General features: G+C 39.3%; 1 protein-coding gene across 1 annotated transcript in view; it reads right to left on the reverse strand.

The window, feature by feature from the left end:
* Window positions 1-2,436: 2,436 nt before the first annotated feature.
* LOC116912866 (A disintegrin and metalloproteinase with thrombospondin motifs 3-like) overlaps window positions 2,437-21,627 on the reverse strand; it is a 106,705-nt gene continuing 87,514 nt past the window's right edge. Inside the window, exon 4 of the mRNA XM_032917084.1 lies at window positions 2,437-2,658. Coding sequence (XP_032772975.1) covers window positions 2,485-2,658 — 174 coding nt within the window. The 3' untranslated portion in view covers window positions 2,437-2,484. The remainder of the gene's footprint in view (window positions 2,659-21,627) is intronic.

Below are 21,627 nucleotides of genomic sequence, written 5' to 3' on the forward strand. Positions count from 1 at the left end.
AAGATTAGAAATGCCCAACCATTGAGCTAATCAAGGCGTATCAAATTTTAGCTGGTGTGTGTGTGTGTGTGTGTGGTGTGTGGTTTGTCTTTAATTAGCAAATATGGAGAGTTCTTGGGCAGGTACATGCATGTGACCCACCTATGGGGAACCAAAGTGGTTAAACCAATTCACAACTACAGATGGTGTGCAATGTGACAGGTAAGAACTCACTATTAAAAATTATTTAGGGATTACTGGATGGAATATTGTACTGGCTAGCTTTGTGTATCAACTTGACACAAGATGGAATTATCACAGAAAAGGAGCCTCAGTTGTGGAAATGCCTTCATGAGACCTAGCTGTAAGGCATTTTCTCAACTAGTGGTCAAGGTGGGAGGACCCAGCCCATTGTGGGTGGTGCCATCCCTGGGCTGGTGGTCTTGGGTTCTATAAGAAAGCAGGCTGAGCAAGTCAGGGGAACAAGCCAGTAAGTAACATCCCTCCATGGCCTCTGCATCAGCTCCTGCTTCCTGACCTGCTTGAGTTCCAGTCCTGACTTCCTTTGGTGATGAAACAGCAATGTGGAAGTGTAAGCTGAATAAACCCTTTCCTCCCCAACTTGCTTCCTGGTCATGATGTTTGTGCAGGAATAGAAACCCTGACTAAGACAAATACATACATGCCATGATATCAGATTAGGAGGAACATAGAATTGGCTTCTTAATAGGCCCGAGCCATGAGGAGATTTCTTCTCATGGTTCACTAGTACAAAGAGTTTGAACTCAGAGATGCTTTGAGCCCCTGCTGTGCAAAGAGACAGACTGGCTGTGCAGAAGAAGGCAGAGAGAGGCAGACAATAGAAGATGCCTGCCTCCTACAGCCAGATAAAGTATAGAGACATATAAAATTTCATTTAATTGTTTTTAAGGACAGAAGGGAGTATGATGATGATTGTTTAAATGTTCTTAAGCATACGTAAATGGACAAAACATTTTTGAGGCTTTTGATCATAAATTATAGGTCAAAGAGCAGAGTGTAATAGGAAAAACTTACCTCAGACAGGTAATAGAAGCTTATGTTAATACAAGCTATCTAAAGGGACATATGTACCCACAATAGATTAATCTCCACAGAAGGGAGGACATAAGTATACTTAGATTAATAAATAATTGAGGATTTTGATCTTAAATTATAAGTTGAAAAGCAGGGGACAGGCAGCCTAACCTATCTCAAACAGGAGAAATTTAGGCCTCGATCTCACTACTAAAAATTAATCTTGTAAGAACAAAAATGGAGATAATGGAAGAGCGCTATCTAATCAGATAATATTGTTTAGATTGCCTTCATTGCTCTGAGTTGTTTTAATTACCAAAATAAAGATGATTATATGATTCATGGTATTTATGATTTTAAAATTCCTCTAGGAGAAAGGTCAAGCTATACCTTTAATGATTTCCAGTTTCTGGACCAAGAACATGCTATTTTGGGAGAGGGGCTCTATATTTGTGGTGACAGAAAAGGGAGAAAAGACTATGGACCCCTTTCAGAATGATATGGATTAGATATAACAGGGGAAGACCTCCCCCCTCCCCCGAATATCTTGGCTACAGAAAAGAAAGATTCAAAGAAAATCAAACAGGACAGACCACTTGATTTGCTAATTCCTTGACATGGGAAGAGACCAATAACTAGATTAGACATAAAAAATGTCTCTAGTGAAAACTTCAGCTAAAATTAGACAATACATCTTGTTGGTTGTAGAATCCTTGAGGTTAATTGTGCCATCCTTTATATTGCATGAATGAAAATGTATTATGATTGGTTATTGATGAAATTAACTCATAAAAAGGACAGCTGTCTTTTATCTGCTCAACAAGGAGCAAAATTTCATCCTTCCCTAATCTGTGCATCCTACAAAATTCATACAAGCTAGCACTAAAATTTCGGTTATGAGATTCATATATTACAGAATGTAAATATACAGCAAGGAAAGGAATGGGTGCCAACATTTATGGAAATTGATACTATAGGGAAATGTAATAGAGTGATCAGGTACAGCTTGTAGAATCTTTTCTTGTTTGGAAGAGATATAAGTTAAATTCTTCTGTTAATATCAACCTGTGCCCAGGCTTCACCACACCAAACAAAATTAGAAAAACTTCAGATGTCATAACTTTTACATTTCCAATCCATTTAACATAAAATCCTACCGAATTTAACTTATATCTCCCTCAAACAAAAAAAAGCTTATATGTCTATCTATCCTCTGCCAAATAGACTTTAAACAAGGCTTAATGATTATAGACTTAAGGGATGATGAAAACAACCCATGCATCAATCAAAAGAATTTCATTGGGATGTGATCTTAAGAAATGTGGAAGTTGAATAGGTGTTTAATCATCAAGTTTTTCTTTCTTTTTATATCTTGTATTTTATATCAGGGATTATTACATGTGAATATGCTTCATGATTTACGTTAAAAGGTCTTCTATAAAACTATGGTTAGTTAAGATGCCTACCCTTGTAGTAGACGTCTTCAGACACATCTCTGGGAGCCCGCTCCATTGCCGATCTCTTGTAGACAATGTGAATCCTTCCATTTTCTTCATCCATCTGCTTCCCTCTCTCCAAGGGTTCAATGAAGTACTCTTCATTATCACTCTTTATCATTCCAGCCTAAAGAAAGCATAGAATTAAATATTGTTTTCCATTCAGATTTTTCTGTTTGATTATACATTAAAAGCAGTTAAATTATGCTAGACATTCTAATATATCAGTAATTCATAGAATGAATATAAATATAAATTATATAGATATGGATGGATGGATAGATAGATAGATAGATAGATAGATAGATAGATAGATAGATAGATAGCCTGGTGAGATAGCTCAGTAGTTAGGGATGTTTACTGATCTGCAGAGTGCCCAGGTCTGGTCTCAGTCCCCCCATGGTGGTTGACAACCCCCTGTAACTACAGTTCCAGGAGGCTGAATGCCATCTCTGGCATTCAGGAGTCTGTGCACACATATATTATACAAATATATACACCCAGGCATACACACAACTTTGAAAATAATATCCCAGGAATGAAAATCCATGAGGTAGAAAGTGCCAAGTTTAAGCAGTGTAAAAGTAAAATCACATGATACACCTATTTCACCAGAGTACCAAAAATGGGATATCCTATTTGATATTTCTCAGCAAAAGAAAGTTATATGACACATGAACTCAAAAACATCCCCTAATTTTTCCTGATGACAGTGTGAATCCTTTGTAAGGCATGCTACATTACTTCTGTAACTCACTTTCGTCTCCCACATGGTCATTACTGTATGAGAGATTTGGGTTCCAGAACACACCCCCATCTTTATCCTTAACTGGCTTTGGTGGAAATCCCCTACTTCTAATACTTGTCAGCCTGGAGAACTCACACGTGTCCATTGTTAAAGTGTCCCGTTTGACATTAACAGATCTATGGGTAGCAGAAAGCATTGTTGATTGGCTTCATCACACAACATTATACAACATTAATCTATTGTACTATGTGTGTGTTTGTGTATACATATATACAACATATATGTGTGTATAAATACAGACACACAATTTATAAGTTGGAGTTCCATTGTTCATCTTTTTCTTAGGCTTTGATTGGCCTCCAATTCATTAAATCACCAAATTTTGTAGTTTTTAAAAAATTTTTATTTATTTATTTTTTTTACAATTCCAGACATGTACATGTATTCTGATTACAAACCTCCTTGTCTAGCTGATAATAGTAGGTGGCTTTAGTTATAGCACTGAGAAGGCAGATGCTGAAAGATTTTTGTGAGTTTGAGGCCATCCTGGTCTACATAGTAAGTTCAAGGACAGCCAAGGCCATATAGAGAGATCCATTCTCAAAACAACAGTGATTAAAATCTTACCTTCTCTAGTCTACCTCTTAACTAAATTTCCTCCTAATTATAAGTCTCACATTCTTGGGTCTCTTTCCCTTTTCCTTTATCTTTTCTTTCTTTCAAGCCCTACTGAGTTTAACCAGCATCATTTGTGTATCCATTGAAGACTGGTGGTCTACTCCCTAGGTACACAACTGAAACGAAATGGTTGTGCTTCCTCCAGACCCCACTAGTAACTGATAGTTCAGATGGGAAGACTAGGGACGAGGGAGCCCCTCCCAGTTGATGACCGAAGGTCAACAGGCCCAGTGTTACACAGGGCTACTGCAAGTTGCTATGGCTGCTAAGAGGTCAAGATAGCATTGGCCGTACAAGCGTGTTACAACCCTTCTTCCTGTTGTCTGGCTTTTATATCCTATCTGATCCTCTCTTCTATGATGATTCCTGAGCGTGAGAGGGGGTCGTGCAAGTGTCCTATGTAGCACCGCACTCATGTATTCTCAGCATCATCATCGACCAAGTATCTCCATGTTAACTTCAGGTTCATGGCAGAGCGGAACAGTCTGCCTTCACTGTCAGTTCTGTAGTTCATTTAAATTACAGAAATTACCCCTTGGGATTGTTCACAGATCTTAATGATTCACACAGGTAAGTCTGTGACTGGAGGAAACAGGTAAGGAGTGTGAGCACTGGGCAATGACTACCAAGCCACTTGAAAGTAAGAAGAAAGGCAATGACAAGAGTTAATGCGTTTGCTTAAAAAACAAAACCTTTTTCTATATATTATAGGCGAACATTTAAATACCAGGGACCATGATACTACTTTTCCCCAGTAAAGTGCAAGTAAAACTCAAAACTTCAAACTGAACATCTCCCTTAGAAAACAAGGTGCATTTAAGCGAGGTTGGGACAGTAGCAGTGGCAAGATGAGAGGTAGGATCTGAGGCTTAGCTGTGATCTGAACGTGACTTCCATAGATCCTTGCGCCAGAAGGTTCATCCCATAATATTGACAGGTGATTGGTGGGTTTAAGAGATTAAGGCCTAGCATAAACCAGCTGGGTTGACCACTATACCTTCAGAAGAGACTTCAGAAGAGATCAACGTAGTCTTTAAGGAACCCAGTTAGTTCTGGAGAGAGCGGTGTTTCTAAGTGAGGCACCATGTGCTTGGTGCATTCTGCACTCAGCTGTTTTCCCTTCTGTTTGCCTGCAATGTGGTAAAATGTAGGGGACCCTGCCAAGCATGAGAATCCTGTTCTTTGGATTAGATTCTGGCCATCAGAATCATGAGCTAAATAAGTGCCATTGCTTTATAAAGACTGGGGCTGAGGGGCTTGCTATAGCGGCACAACAGAGAGGAAGTTCTAGCACACATGACCTCTAATGTAGAGTCTGAATGCTCATTAATTTAAATAGAATTTAATGGAAACATTATCCTAAAGTACAGTTTAAAAAACAGAAAATAAATTGCCAAGGACATGCCTCATCTACCGTCTAGATTCAATCTAGCAAAGCAAAACATACAGGCCTAAAGGGATTCAAGGGAGTTTGTTACCGAAAGTTCGGCGACACGGTTGATGAGCATGAAATAAAATTAGCATACTGCCCCTTTCATAACCTCACCATACACAACAAAATAAAGTCAAGGGCTAACTGCCTTTTTAGTTTCTTTTATTTTTGAGATCATGATATAATTACACCATTTCCCTCCTTCTCTTTCCTCCCTACAAAGTCACTCATATGAGCCTGTTTATACTTTTTCAAACAAATGGCCCTTTTCATTTCTTGTTATTACATACATATATCTGTATGTATATACATATGTAATCCTAATCCCTCATCAAGAAAACTTCTCTTGGCAACAGACTAAAACAATGACAGGAAACCACATCAATCAATATGCAGCTCTTTGGAGCCCAGTTCCAATGGATGAATCTACGAAACACACCTGCATCAAAATCTCCATGGAAGATGAGGCAGAAAGGTCGAGAGAGTCAGAAAATCATGGTGCTTGCTACAAGACTGTTTCTCCATATAATATCAGAGACTAATGACTTTTAAATCCAAATTATCTAATTATATATATATATTCCCATAGACTCACCCTAACATGCATCCCAATAAAATATTCATGGCATTGCAATTTCAAATAGCACAGAGGGCAAAACCACTTTCTAAAATAATCACTTTTTTTTTGGACAAATGATGCTGGACTTCAAACAGCCTGACCAGGAAATGGCCCAAAAGACCAGGTGCTTCTCTATGGCACTTCATGCCATCCGGAAGGGGAGTGTGCCCCAGAAAGTCACCTAGGGTCTAGACTGACGCTGACTCTGACACTCTGCAAGTCTGCCCAATGAGCAGTGGAAAACCTTGTCAGCAGGTTGCCTTAGTCCCAGGGTTCACCGTTTCTCTACTTCCACGCACAGTAGTTACACAGATCACAGCCAACTGTGAAGAGAGCCAGGAAACATAACCTGGCTCTGTGCCCAGGGAACAGAGGCAGATTCTGAGGCGCAGATGGAGGTGGCAACCTCAAATGAACTAATGCCATGCCTCTGCTTACTTCTCCATTGCTTCCCTTTGCGCTTAGAATGACACTCAATCCCACAGTCCCAAGGTTTTGCCCCGTCTACTACTCTCAAGGAGCCTCCTTACTGCTGTCCCGAGGCTGTAGTCAAAAGGGAAATGCTGTTACTCTTCGAAAGCCCACTCTACACATGCACATTGCCTTTTTATATTCTGTTTCATAAAAAAAGTTACCTCCTTAAAAGTGATTTTCCCACATGGACGCCCCCCAGAAATTTGACGCTCTATCTTCTGACTCACAGTGATACGTTGCTTCTGCTCGTTTTCTCTCTAATGGCTCTTATCACAAGTTATCAAGGCTGTGCTTGGATGCCTGTGACTATTTATTATTCTTTCCCCTCTACAAGTTTGTCAGCTCCCAAGGCAGCCATGTCTATCTTAATTAGCCTTTTAATCCTTAAACACCGGCTCAGCATCTGGCATGCACTCTGCATTCAGTTTCATAATGAACAACTATATAAATAAACTCTAGAGATAAAGGGATAAATCATACTTACAGCTGTGGGCTGGAGGCCAAAGGCACACAAGAATAACTTCACAGGGGACATAGTTGGAATATCAGTCTATAATGGCTGTCCCTGCATGCTTACGTGGATCAACATGGCGGTGGGAGTGTGTAGCGAAGGAGATTCTTGGTCTCATGAAAGAGAACCAGGGCAGAGTGACCGCAAGTGGATAGAGGCGAATGCAGCCTCCAGGGACAATCCCTGCTACCTTCTTCCTCCCAGGGGACACCACCTGCCACCGTTCTGCCATCTGCCAGTGATCTATGCGGACTTTAAAATCATCCATGGATTGAGGCATTCACTAAGTTAAAGCCCTTATAATCCAACTGCCTCAGAAAAACGTCCTTGGACACTGGAGGTGATCTTCACCAATCTCCTGGACATTTATCAATCCAGTCATGTTGACAAGCAGAATTAACCATTATAGGGGGATGTAGAATTTTTATAGGTTTATGGCAATTTTCAAATGATGGGAGACTGGGTAAGCTAGAGAGGCACAGGAAAATGTATCAGAGCTGACATAGCTCTTCTACTCACTCAGAGTGATGATAACCACAGATCCTTCAAATCCCTTCCTTAATCTTGTCCCTTCCATGTTCATGACTCTGTCTTGTCATGGGCTCTATCTTCTTATGCTGCCCTAGGGGTTCCACTCCAACTTTGAAGACTCTCTGCCAACCCCTGGATACCACAAGTGGGCACAACCTCTCTTTAAGGCCCTGTGACTAGCTCTGTACTTTGAATCATCCCCCTCTAGAACACCATCCCTTTTAGGTTCTGCAGTCTGACCTCTCAGGTCAGCAAGTTCTAGCTTTCCATCTGCTTTTCACACGGCAGCCAGTATGTCTTTCCTGCCCCACTGTTTAGTTTGAACATTCCACACAATCAGAGCTCATCGTGTTTACTGTCTATTGATAACCCTACGTTTTGCTACTCTCCTTTCCCATTGGTCACTAGGCAGGGGTTCCCTTCAGTCTGCTTTGTTCATTCCGTATCCCACCCATGCTCCTATGGGGTGCTGGGCTCAAATCAGAAGTAATTTTTGGAATAAAAAAAATTGACAAACAAAAACAAGAGTAAGGTATAACGTAAGATTACTCCTAAATCTTGAGGTTGAGTGACTAAGAAATTAATGCTTTTATTCTCAGAAACAGAAAAGCAAGCTGGGGACAGGACTACCTACCTACTGGAAATCCCACCATATATATAGTGGAGGCAGAAGGACTTGGAAAGGCTAAAGGTAAGGAAAGTTGTTTATCTGTGTTCTCCTAAGATATTAGGAGTAATTGCTAACATTTAATGGAGGAATTCACAAATGTTTTTTAGAAATACAAGCTTATCCACCCTGGATTTCAGATATATCTTGTCATATACAGTAAATAAATCTGTTGAAAAACTGAACAAGGAAAGTTTGCAAATACATTTATGGTCAATAGAAAAATTAACTTACAAAATTCTCAAAGGACCTTAACTTGGCATGAAGAACAATCCCTAAAGCATAAACTCTAGACAATGGCCCATAGCCTGCATGCCTGGCTTTCTGGCACCACTGTGCCTGGTCCAGCTACAATGGCTCTAGACTCATTGGCAGTTCTTCCAGCAGACCCACACTGGCCCGCACTGGCTCGCCACTCCTTTTCCCCACCAGTCATACGGAAGTCTCTAGATGGCTCTCTGTGAGCCTTTGGAACACCAAGTTCCAACTCTACACAAACTTGGCAACATCTGCCATTTTATTACATCCCAGGGTAGCAGAACAAAGACTGGCCTAAGGTAGGTGGCTTATATTTAGGAATAGAGGGAGAAAACATTAACACAAATAAAACCAAATGTCTTCGGGGGCAGGGGGAGAAAGGAGGAAACCATGAAAAAAAGAGTCTGGGTCCCCAAGGAAGAGCTGCAGTATGCAAAGAACGATGCCCGTGAGAAGCAACCTGGACAAACTGTAGTGTTTAACTAGAGTGGTAGGGACTGGAAACACATTACAAAGAGCTACAGAGACAGCGGGTCATAAAACAGCATGTATTTTAAGGTCTAGAATATTCTTAGCTATTGTAGGGTTCTGATGCACATCTTCCCACCACACTATATTGATTTTTCTCCTTTGGTGGTGACACAAACCTGGAGGGACTATTTAAAAGGTGCCTGTATGCTCAGGGGAAAAAAAGCAAAACTTTGCCCATGCATATTTAACTGAGGAAAAATCATCAGTGCTGATCGTTAAGCACTGAAGACCTTTCTATGCACGGACATTTTCATTTACACAGTGAAACGCTCAAAAACATTTTGGAAGCTCAAAAGCCATGCGTTGTCATGCCTTAACATTAATTAGCTCACACTCCTGTCAGCTCCTTGGTTCCTTATGACATCCAAGAGTAAAACCCAATGTGCATAACATTTTGAAAGCCTAGACCAGGGATGACATTCTAGGTATTAATAATGCTCATAATCCTGCCAGAAATGTACAACTTGAAAATTATAAATCTAAATGTTTTTGAAATGCCACACATAAAATTATGTATGCTCCTGAGGGACTCTATACAAACAATCAGTTTAATTCAGTATTAATGCTATTTTTATAGTAAGAGTTTAGAAATTGCTCTTCTTTTCCAAGGAACTCCATTTTGCCATTTCAACCCCATACAACCAAACAAAATATTTGCCTCGTTTTTCCAAGCTAGTTTTATACATTAAACATTTTAAAATAGTATTATATTTAATATAGTATTATATAATGGAAGGTTTATTTCGTTTTAATTCTAACATAGGTTCTTTGACAACCCTTTGGAGAGGATAACAGAATCACGGAGGCTAAGAAGCTGGAATTCCCTTCACATCTGGGCAACTCTTCCAGCTATGCCACTTCATACGGTGCCAACATCCAGACTTGAGTCAGTGAGCTGCCTACAATGGAAACAGCCATCACCAGGGCCACACGCCTTCCTCACTAGGTGGAGTCCTCGCAGCCATACCTGACACCCAGCTCTAATATACTAGATCTAATATACTAGAGCGTTTCCTCACTCAGTTACAATGTGAATGGAGGGTGTGGAGCACAGGGTGGTTCGATGAGATAATGTCTATGAATCTATTTTATAAACTATAAAGTTATACAAGAAATGTAAAACACAATTCTTTATAGGTCACAGTAATAAAAGCCAGTCACCAAGGAAAGATTAACTTGTACTTAGCTCAATTTATGATGAAAATCAGCCTCAAAGACAGTTTCTTAAAGTTCAATCAAAAGTTACTAATCTCTCCTCAGAAATTCTGGGTCAGATATTCTAAAAACCTCATGTCCAGTTTTACTTACACGGCACGAATGCTGTTCTTTTGTTCTGTTAAAGCAGGAGCACGGAGCCATGAATTTTATCCAGGAACTTCATGAAATATGTCCCAAATACAATATGGATGTAGTTGAAACGAAATACCATTTCTCTGACAAACTGGGCACAGCAGGGAATTACTAGGGTACAGTCACATAAGGCAGTGATAGGATCTGAATGTTGAGGCTAGCTCATGGGAAGGTGTGCTAATGATATATATGGGAAAGGGTAAGGCAAACACAATGTTCTGCCATGGTTATTGTTAGCACTATAGGACAACAGTGGCATTTTAGATCACTGTGGCTATAGGAAGGCTACACGGTACAGGGTTACACACCTTATTCCTTCTTCAATTGCTGCAGAGCAAAAGCAAACACCTTACCTGGCTCCCACTTTATCGGGACAGCAGACAGTACTTATTTGATAAAGATAACTTCCTAAGGGTTCCTGAATTTCAAGAGGTGTTTCAATGACAACACCAAATCTCTACAGAGGATGTAATGAAGTCGGCAATGTGGCTGGAAAGAAAGCAAGCACAGTGTAGCTTAGAAGGCTTCCTGTAAGAAAGCAGGATTCCCCACTCAAAATAGTCTCAGACAGACAGACAGACACACACACACACATACACACACACACACACACACACAGAAAGAGAGAGAGAGAGAGAAACAGAGAAAGAGAGAGACAGAGAGAGAGAGAAGCAAATCTTAGAATGCTGTGTTTATTTCAACAACATCTAAAAATCTTTTTAAGTTTATAAGATTGAAGTGTATTGCCCAATCCCTTCTATAAAGGAAGTGAACAGGACTTTAAAAAAAAAGAAGGAATAAAAGAATCCATCTTACCCCACAATACAATTAACTGCTAAAATGAGGAGTCTGGTGATCAGTGACTTTGAGAGATGACCATTTCAGTTTCTTAATTAGGGAGCACAGCCTCCAACTGATTCTCATCAAAAGTCTGGGGGGAGTTTCTAAAGACTGAAGGGCTTTCTGTACAGCCGGTTTAACTGCTCCATTTCCCTCGTCTCCACCGCCAGCCTGTGCCCACCATAGCTACACTGAACACAGCATGGCCTGTTTTCCCTCAACCACACTGATCACAAACTTACTATGAGAACCAATATGACATTTTAAAAGTCCCAGGAAATCACTGTAATAATTGTGTTGGCTACTAAGGGATCTCCATGTCATAGTGTTTGCTATGTGAGAACAGGAAGGATAGGGTCATCCAGATGTTGGTAACACAAAAAAATCTTCTCCTCTTGACAAACTGACTGGTTTTCCCTTATAAACGCTATAGTTAATGTAAACATCACCTGTGAGAAAACTCAGAGGCAAATCTGTACCCTTCTTGCTGGTCCAGCTTGTACCACGAATCTCCCAGGATCATTTCCTTTCTCTTCCTGACTTTCTCTCTCTTTAAAGATTATTTAACTTAGCCTGGGTTTCATTGTGGCATCTTGTATATGCATGTGTCACTTTTCCTTTGTTCAAATCCATTACCTCTTCTGCTCCCCTCTTCTGTGACCTCTGACACCCTGATTGGTTCTGTTCCTTATACTAGATAGTTCCCCATTCTGTGTTCATTGTCCTATCTATCATGTGACTGAGCTTAAACAGTATTCTCTCTTACTTGTCATGGTGGTTACTTATTGAACACACTATACAGCTGGTATTTCAAGTTGAAACTCTCGGGTCACTACGTTACCTGAAAGAAGAAGGCTAATTTTCTTAAAGTGCAGAAACTGTAGGATTAAGTGACTTAACCATATTTAACATCATCCAGTATTTCAAAGATATATGTGTTCCTGATGACATGAATGATCGTGTATAGAATTGTTGGCAAAATTTGAGTCTGTGACCCCAAATACTGGTTTGCTTTTTACTTCTTAATAATGGACACTCTACACTGCCCATAACTGTAAATGTATAAGTGTTATTGAGTGCTTGGTGCTGTGACAAAGAAACCTTTATCCATGTTAATGGAAGCATACGACCAAGTACAACCTCCGTAATCATGGAGGAAAAGGACAACGTTAGCCAAACAGGCCTTTTCCCTCTTCGTGAAGCACAAAGAGGGGCATATAAATCGCAGCCCCAAATCAGTCGTCCACTCCACTCCTTCTCCATTTGACTCTCGCTAACCATTCATTTGGGTGGCTGAGAACAGACTGGGCCTTGTGTTGCTTTCTATTGCTCCTGTAACAAATCCTCACCAACAGAAAGGTTGAAAACAGCACAACTGCGCCCTGTGTGAGCTCTGAGGGTCGGAATTCTGTCAGTGGATAGCGAGCAGAAGCCACCCCGACAGCCTCAGATGGGTTGGTTCGATTTCCCCACTCTACTCTCACACCCATCACTCCTCACTTCTCGCCACCACTTCCCATTCTAACGGAACTGAAAACAAAGAACTTACTTGCTGTGAGCAGAGAATGAGAACGAGCTGCTGTAGTCCCGCCTCCTTTGTCAAAGGCTCTGGCCAAGCCTCTGTTGCTGCCAAACACAGACAGCCATGGCAGTGCTATACAGCTACGGCCAGAGCTGAGAAGCCCTTCTCCATCCATCCCACACCAAAAGAGATCCTAAGGAATCAGCCAGGATTCTACCACAGCATCTTATACACCGTGAGATGTGTCAAGAAAACCAACCTGAAGCTGAAAGTTACAAAATACAGTAAGAGAAGAAATGGGGGCAACAGGAGGAGCTGAGAGCTAAGGAAGAAGTAGCAGTGGTGGGAAACTGAACCCAATGCTCTGTTCAGAATTCAGGTCAGCAAAATGAAGCATAAAGACAGAAGGGAGAGAGAGCATCCTAAAGACTAAAGAGAGCGTCCTGCTTCTGCTGCACAAGAAGACTCCATATCTAAGTCCTCAGCTAAGTTGAGTTATATATATATATATACCTCAAAATGTTAAAGCACAGAAAATTGCTTTAAATTTTGGTGGAAAGACAGAGAAAGTTAAAAAGCAAGTCATGCAGTAACTTTTAGACCCTTTTGACATGTAAAAGTCAGTGTCATAACTGAATGTCCCAGTGAAGTATGCTCACTATGTCGTGCTAGGACCTGTCATGGCTGTCCACTTACAAAGGGACAGATGACATGAAGGCCAGGAAGGCTATGGAGGGAACTGAAGTAAGAGAGAGATACGACTGAGGGTTCTGCCTATATTCATTTCAGAAATCTCTAAAAATCTTTAGGGAAAAGTTTTTCACAAGTATATAATACAAAAATTCAGATATAAGCTACTCAAAGGAAATTAAAACCCCCTCTCCTATGGAGAATATGTGTATTATTCATTAAAAGCCATTTTTCCTCAGCTGTCTTTTGAGACAAAAGTCTCCAAAATAGGCCTTAATTTAGATTATTAAAGCCGATGTACATTAATTTTATTAATATAGCCAATTCAACAAGCCATCTACGTTCACTGTGCTTGAATGCTCATAAGAGGAAGCCAAGCTAAATTAATCCCAGCACCTAGAAGGCAGAAGCAGGTGGATCTCCAAGTTTGAGGCTAGCCTGGTCTACATAGCATGCTCCAGACATGCCAAGGCTACATAGTGAGCCCATTTCTCAGTACATGTGTGTGTGCACTTGCACAAGCATGTGTGTGTGCATTTGTGAACGTGTGTGTGTGTGTATGTGTGTGTGTCTGTCTGTCTGTGTAGGAGATAAGAGCCTTAGCTTGGTTGACCAAGAAATTAAGTTCTGGTCACAACTTTTCCAAAAAGAAAAAAGTATGACTTCTAAAGTTATTTAAACCCCTTCTGACTGTTTCACAATCTGAGAAAAATCATGAGGATTTGACTGGGTAATCTCTAAAATAGCTTCCAATTCAATTACTCTGTTATTCAAATTATATTACAGTATTAAAGCTCCTAGGAAACACATGAATTTGAAAAACTGCTCCTGCCAATATCCCAAGATCCACTTATTCCCATAATAAATAACTGAAATATGACTATAAGACTAATATAATTAACTCCTAAAGTAGGTCACAAATGTTAACATGCCAAAGAATTTAGGTCCCAACCTCAGAGACGTTTCTGTGTTCCACACTCCAGAGTCTGATTCAGAAGGGCTGTGCTGGGCATTAGACATCTGCAATTTTAAGCAGCACTTCACATGTTACAAACGGTGGTGGTCTGAAAATTACAGCTTAAGAAAAACTGCTTAAAAATCATATGCCAATCAAAATGAATTTTAGACGTATACTCTCTGAAATTTGGGGCCAGGAATTCAGCGCAGTGGTACAGTGACTGCTCTTCATGTGCCATTCCTGGCACCCCAAAAGATATAAAAACAAGTCTGAAGATGACTCAAAGGAAATATAAATAAATGAAATCTGTGAATTAAAGTCAAGGTAGTAATTAAATATGTAATAGTTATCTACTAAATATATAAGTCTATGAGTATTTCTGAGGGGCTTAACTTTATAGAATGACTCAGTGTCTTAAATTAATAGCTGTTAGAAAAAATTAATAATCATATTTCTATGCAATGGAAAATGTCTATCAACAGCTGTCATAGGAAATATAATGTTTTACGCATTCTAACAAATGAAGTAATATAAAAAAAGCTTAAAATCCTAAATAATCTCAAATTTTACTTCAGAAACTATTTAAAATAACATTCACGCACATCCCAAAGCAAATTACATTGTAGAACTTTATTAGTATATACTAAATAGATCTACTGAGCTTTGTCGTGATATTTCCAGATATGTAGATATGGAACTATGTTCATGTTCACTCTTGGGACCCATTCCAAACCTTATTGATCATAGATATTAGTGGTGAGTAACTATTAAGTCTAGGGTTGAAATCTACAGTCCTTATGGAAACCCAATGGGCTATGGTCATTGCTCCTCAAAAGACAAATTAGATCACAGTCAGCACTAGCAGTAAAACAGTTGTAGATATATCGGATAGTATGGAAGGTCCATCTGTAAACAGGAAATCGTTCTGGATCAGATGAACTCCTCATACTGCTTGCCACTTTCCCTCTGGTAAACCCCACACAATGGGATCAAAACTGTCTCAGTGACTGTTATATAATGTGTTAAAATAAAAATTAACCACTTGGAGCTCTTTTCTGGGTGCAGAATCCAATTAATGGCCTCAGTTTCTATATTTATTCTTAATTAAGAAATTGCATGTGTGTTATATGTGCTGGACAGACAGAAATACACACACACACACACACACACACACACACACACACACACACACACACACACGCAGAAGCCTAAGGGGAACATCAGTATCTTTCTTCATTGCTTTCCATCGTATATTTTGAGACAGGCTCTCTCACTAAATAGTGAACTCTTTGTTTTGGGCACTCTGACCTGCCAGTGAGCTCCGAGGACCCACTTGTCTCTGCTCCCCAACACTGTACACTAGGCAATTGGGGAATTTGCACTCAGGTTCTCTGGATTTTTATAACAAGTGCTTTTTACCTACTGAACCATCTCCCCAGCTCTGACATTCAATATTTCTAACAAATTCCAAAGTAATATAACTGAGTCTCATCCTAGGACAGCACACGGAGTTAAGTACACCCTGGGGCATCTCCATCTGAGACTTTTGAGACCTTCAGTTCCTGGAATGAAAACTACCAGGTTCCTGGCTTCTCCCTTGTGAAACAGACATTGCTGGGCTACTTTGATCATACCATGTAATCCAATTTAAGAATTCATCTTTAATATGTGTAGTCATTATATCAGTTCTGTTCCTCTAGAAAACATTACATACAAGTGTCAACATCTGAGTTTGAAATTCCAGGCATGGAGGCCACATCTGTAATCCCAGGACTCTTACATTGAGGTACGTAGCTGACCAAGAGAATTCCAGAAGCTCTCGAGACAGCTAGTCTGGTGGACACAACAGCAAACAATAAAGAGACCTTGTCATGGCATCTGAGGTTGTCCTCTGACCTCCACACGTGCACTGTGGTGTACACACAAACACATATGCACATGAAGATTAAAAACTATATTAACTAATTGATCTTAACAACTTAATCAATGGTAATGCTTAAATATTTAAAGCAATAAAAATGACAAGAACTTCAGGACTAGCTGTATTCTTAGACATCTTCTTAGCCCTCTTTTGTCATTCTACAAACGGTACCAGGGACCAATAATGGAATTGATGAGTTTTTTCTTGTAGACATTATACATAACCAGATTATTGAGTTCATACCAAAAGAAAGTGGTGCACTGTATATAGAACCCTCCCCGTGCTTAAGAAAATTATTTTTGTAAAATTAGAATACTTTAGGAAAAAAATAATTTTTAAGAGTAATTTTTCAGACACCAATTCTACATTGGATGTGCACACACCTAAGTTGGAAGACTTATCATTTCTTGCTCTTTCCATGAAACCCACATCTGTTTATAAGACTACTAAATGGCTAGCCGAAGCCCGGGATCAGTTTAACCAAAGCTGATCCTGGATCATTACTGTCATTTCCTGATCAAGGGCCACAATGTGCATGCAAGTCACAGGCTTCAGCAGCAGAAGCCATTTTCCACTATGAAGCACTCAGAACAAATGCAAAACAAGCAACCTTAAATACTTCAATATTCTCCCTTTGCTCCTTATTTGCCATAGCTTTGTACCATCCATTCCATATATTGAGTTTCTACTAGAATTCTTGTTTTATACACACACACACACACACACACACACACACACACACACACACACACACACATTCAATCTTGATTGTCAACTTGTTTGGGTTTGAAATCAACGAAGAGAACTAGGTCCAAGCGATAATCAGTATTGCTGGCTTGCTGATTGACTGGATCTATACCAGTACTGTTCTATCACCCCCGGGTACCATCAGAACCCAATTTCTTCAGCCTTCCAGTGTGGCCTGAAGACTCACTACAAAACATCAAGCTTTCACTACTCAGCTAGGACTACAGAATAATCCAGCTTCATAGACTGAACAGAGACCAGATTCTCAGCCAGGCATGTAGATAGTCACTGTTAGACTACCCAGCCCATATCATGTAGGCCAATCCTATTGCAATATGTTCATTAACATTGGTTCTGTTCCTTACACTCATATTGTAGTCGTCTAAGAAAAAAGACAGTTCACAATTATCAAAATCAAGTATACCTTCTTACGAAGCAAGTCTTGGCCCTAGCACATTAAATGGTAGACTAAAGTACTTGCTATTTGGAATAGCTAATCTGTTGGTGACTATATGTCAGTTACAGTACAGTATGTTCCACACCCTTTATTCTTCCAAATTAAATTTTTCCTATACTTTGACTGTATGAAGATGAAATGTTACATAAATATTGTATTGTTATAAAACAAAAAATATGTTACTGTTGTACACTTATATCAAAATATGCTTTCTGGCATCAGAATATGGGTCAAATGGTATATTTCTCCTTCAAATTATGTGTCTTAAAGATGCCCACTTAATAAGGCATTTCTAAAACTAGGGCAAGTGGGGATATAATAAGTAGGGATAAAGTAAATCAGTCATGTACAAGGACTAAATATGGTCCTTGGTACACAATTGGTACACAATTACCACCATGCAAAGACTCTGAACTCCCATGTCTAACAAAGAGAAAAATAGCTTGGATTCTATTTTACTTTAGTTTGAAAACTCGTGTGATTCCAGGTAGGCAAAATTGTTTAAAAGATATTCACTGCTAATATTTATTATTTGTAGTAGTTTTGTTCTATAAATTGCCACAAAACACACACAGGCAAAGTCCATTGCTCCTGGGGGAAATAACAAGGTTTGGTTCCTCAAGACTCACATCCCAGCAACTTCAATGCACCAATATCTGACCTCGGTTTCAGTACACCAGTTTGAAGACTGCTTATTTTGAAGACCATGCCCAAATCTGCAAGTCAAGAGAAGAGAAAGCTTCTACAATGTGTTTATTTTCTCACTTAAGGACACTAGAGAGCACTTCAGTACTACACACAGGGTCCTTTTAAACAAGTAAACCACCAACAAAAACCTGAAAAAAAAAATGGGTCTTTCAGTAAATGGACTTCATGAAGGGTAGTTGTTCCCACCACAAGAGCCCAAAGAGGGAAAACAGGTCACCACTTCGTTTGAATTCAGATATGAACGTATGTGGTTAAGTGACTTAAATTTTTTGTGGCTCAGTGTGACCACAGAAAGTCCTCGAGCATTCATTCATCATGGGGGTCACATAGAAAGTCTGCCAAGCAAACACACTAAAATTTGGAATTCATAAATAGTCAAGATTTCAAAGTAACTGTTAACATAGAGTGTATTTCTTGATTTTTTAAACACCAAATGTACTTACAAAACAATTTCTTTTTATACAAAAATAACATCACATTTGACAATTCAGCCAGAATATTCTATGTTTTCTGTTGGACTTGCAGGTAGTTCCGTAAACTCAGTATAGTTTTTATATTTTCTCAAAAGAAAGTATCTCCTAATTGGAGTACTTCAAGATCGTACATGATACTGAGAAAATGCTAAATAATCTAGAATTAATGGATGAAGTTCCTCTAATATTGAGTTTGCCATGGCTACTCCCATTATAGGACATTCTCCAATGCAGGCATAAAGGAGATCTGAAACTCTAACATGAATGCCTTGCAAAACCTCAGAAAGCCATGCTAGTTTATCACTCAATCTCATCAGGAAAAGCAAGTCTTCAGGAAAAAAAAATTAGTCTCTTGAAAAAGATTCAGCATGAATGGCGGCTATGCCACCAAGGCCACCATTACATCAAAGGTTTGCCAACCCAACTTCCTAAAATATCCGCAAAGAAACTCTGCACCAGTTTAATGGAATACAAGTATGATGAGAGAGCAAGTTTCTATCCGTGGACTTTATCACACATCCAACCTTTGGATATTGTGACATGGACAGGTTATCACCTACAAATGTGTTAGGCTGCGATTCCTATCTATTCTAGCACATATATATGGCTCATAGGCTGCAAGTTGAATACCTTTGATTATCGTTCACCCTTCACTGAAAAGAATTTTGTAATTTTCACCACAATTGACTCTCATATAAGTGCTTAAGTTGAGAGCCTAATGCAGAAAATTCTGTGTAGTCAACAGTATCACCAGATCCAAAGGTCAGAAGATCCACACTGGCCCACTATGAATCAATCTTCCTGGTCATGATGAAAGAACAGTATTAGTATGAGGTCAACTTTGGAAAGACCTGTGGCTTCTTTATTAATGTCATTAACAATAATGCAGCCTAGACCGGAAGACAAACAGAATTCTTTCTACTTTTCCAACCATATATAATGTCTCAGTACTTAATATTAACAACTGTGGCATGCTAACTGTAGAAATGACAAAAACACTATCCTGGGAAACAGACCCTGAAAGATTCTTGTGGACACAGGATAGTCCACCTCTCGGGTTGGCCTGGGACTACCCTTCTGTGAATGCCAAAAGCTCTAAGCAAGCCAAGGTAAACCTCAAGAATGCATCCTTCACTCTGCATTCTATTTTAAGAATAATGGCGTCAAGATCATGATCAATCTATCAGCTCATTAAAAGCCCAATGTCCACAAACAGCTGCTGTGCCTTCAGAGATCACAAGGCACCCTAACTCCTACCTGTGCCCCAACTACAAAACATTCAATAGGAACAGACTGGTTTTAAGCCAATAGGACATTATCAGCATAAACCTAAGCACCCAAAGTGAAGGCTTGATGCTATATTGGGTAAAGTCAAAATTAAGCTACATTTAATGTTTTGTGGTTTAGGACATTAGGATTAAGCCAATGTAACTTAATAAGTAGCCATTGAAGCATATTATTTTTAAAAGGAAAGAAATACACAGCATTGCATTAAGTATTTTTTTCACAAAGTAAAATCAAAGGCTTACTCTTACAGTAATTCATTGTCTTGTGCAACAAGGAACGGTATTTAGTTTCCTGCAAAATAACGTTATTCAAAACTTTACTGAGTAAAAGTATATTAACTCTGCTTTCTGATACTCAAGTGTCAAACCACATGTTTCCCCATCACTTTGGTTCCTTTCAACTGAAACTAGGTATGACTAAGTCATTAGTCAAGTAACGCAGGCATCTGTTTCCACAATTTTTCCTTCTTTGAGATGAAATATTACTTAAATGGGGTGTGTGTGTGTGTGTGTGTGTGTGTGTGTGTGTGTGTGTGTGTGTGTCACAACAATCTCTAGTCTGATCTCAAAATTCCTAGAATCAAAAATATATTCTTTATATGAAAAATTTATTAAGAAACTATCATTGTGACCAATGTTTTTTCTTTGTGTAACACACTCAGTATAATTAAGTTGGCAACAGACATACATTTCAAGTTCAAAACATTTTTCTTACCATCTTTCTCACAAAATTAAATGTGTACCTACAGTTGCTATGCTACCAGCATGATCTTTACCTTGGCATAGTAATATTGTTTAAATAAATCACTTTCTGCAAAGATGTTTGCCGAAACCTTAAAATACATTTCCAAAAGCAATAATCCCTACAAAAAAAAATGTGCCTTTCATGTGCAGTTTTCCTGTTTGGGTTATATTTTTACTTGTGTGTGGGGTTTGTGGGGTGTGTGTGTGTGTGTGTGTGTGTGTGTGTGTGTGTGTGTGTGTGTATGCCAAAGGTTTGTCAAGTGTCTTCCTAAATTGTTTTCTAAATTATTGTTTACACACAGTCTCTCACTGCCGCTGGATCTGATCAATTTGACTGGACTGGCTGTCCGATAAGCCCTGTGGGTTCTCCTGTCTCCATCCTTCAGCTCTAGGATTAGAGGCATGTGCTGCACCATTTAGTTCTTCCTTTGACTGCCAGGATCAAACATATGTCCTCACTGCACCGTAAGTGCTTTATCCATCGAGATATCTGACCAGTCCACTTTTACGCTTCGGTCATCTACAGGTTCACTAAAAAGAGCATTTGTGAATTAGAAAGGAATATGTCCAGCAGCATCAATGCAGTCTCAGAGCACCGAATAATACTGAGAAGTTTCTCTACTTCAAACAATGCAACATGTCGGGCAATGTGCTTTTATGAATATCATGAGCTTCTCAATTGTGATGAAGGTTGCTTGGTGTTGTCTAGATGACTAATTAGGGGACAGGAATGCAAAAGGAACAAAAACAAGCAAATGAAAGCAAAATTTCATGGCATTTTTTAAACATACTGCAAATGAGAGAAAAAGATCTGTATCCTATAATTACACACCCAAGGCTGATAAAGTCCTATTTGCTAAATGGCATTTTGGGTGACTGACTTAAAGCAGAGACACCACACCCACACACCACCAGTTTCTCATATCTTACTCTTCACCAAGACAGTCAAAT

This window comes from Rattus rattus, chromosome 11, assembly GCF_011064425.1.
Source record: "Rattus rattus isolate New Zealand chromosome 11, Rrattus_CSIRO_v1, whole genome shotgun sequence".
NCBI lineage: Eukaryota > Metazoa > Chordata > Mammalia > Rodentia > Muridae > Rattus > Rattus rattus.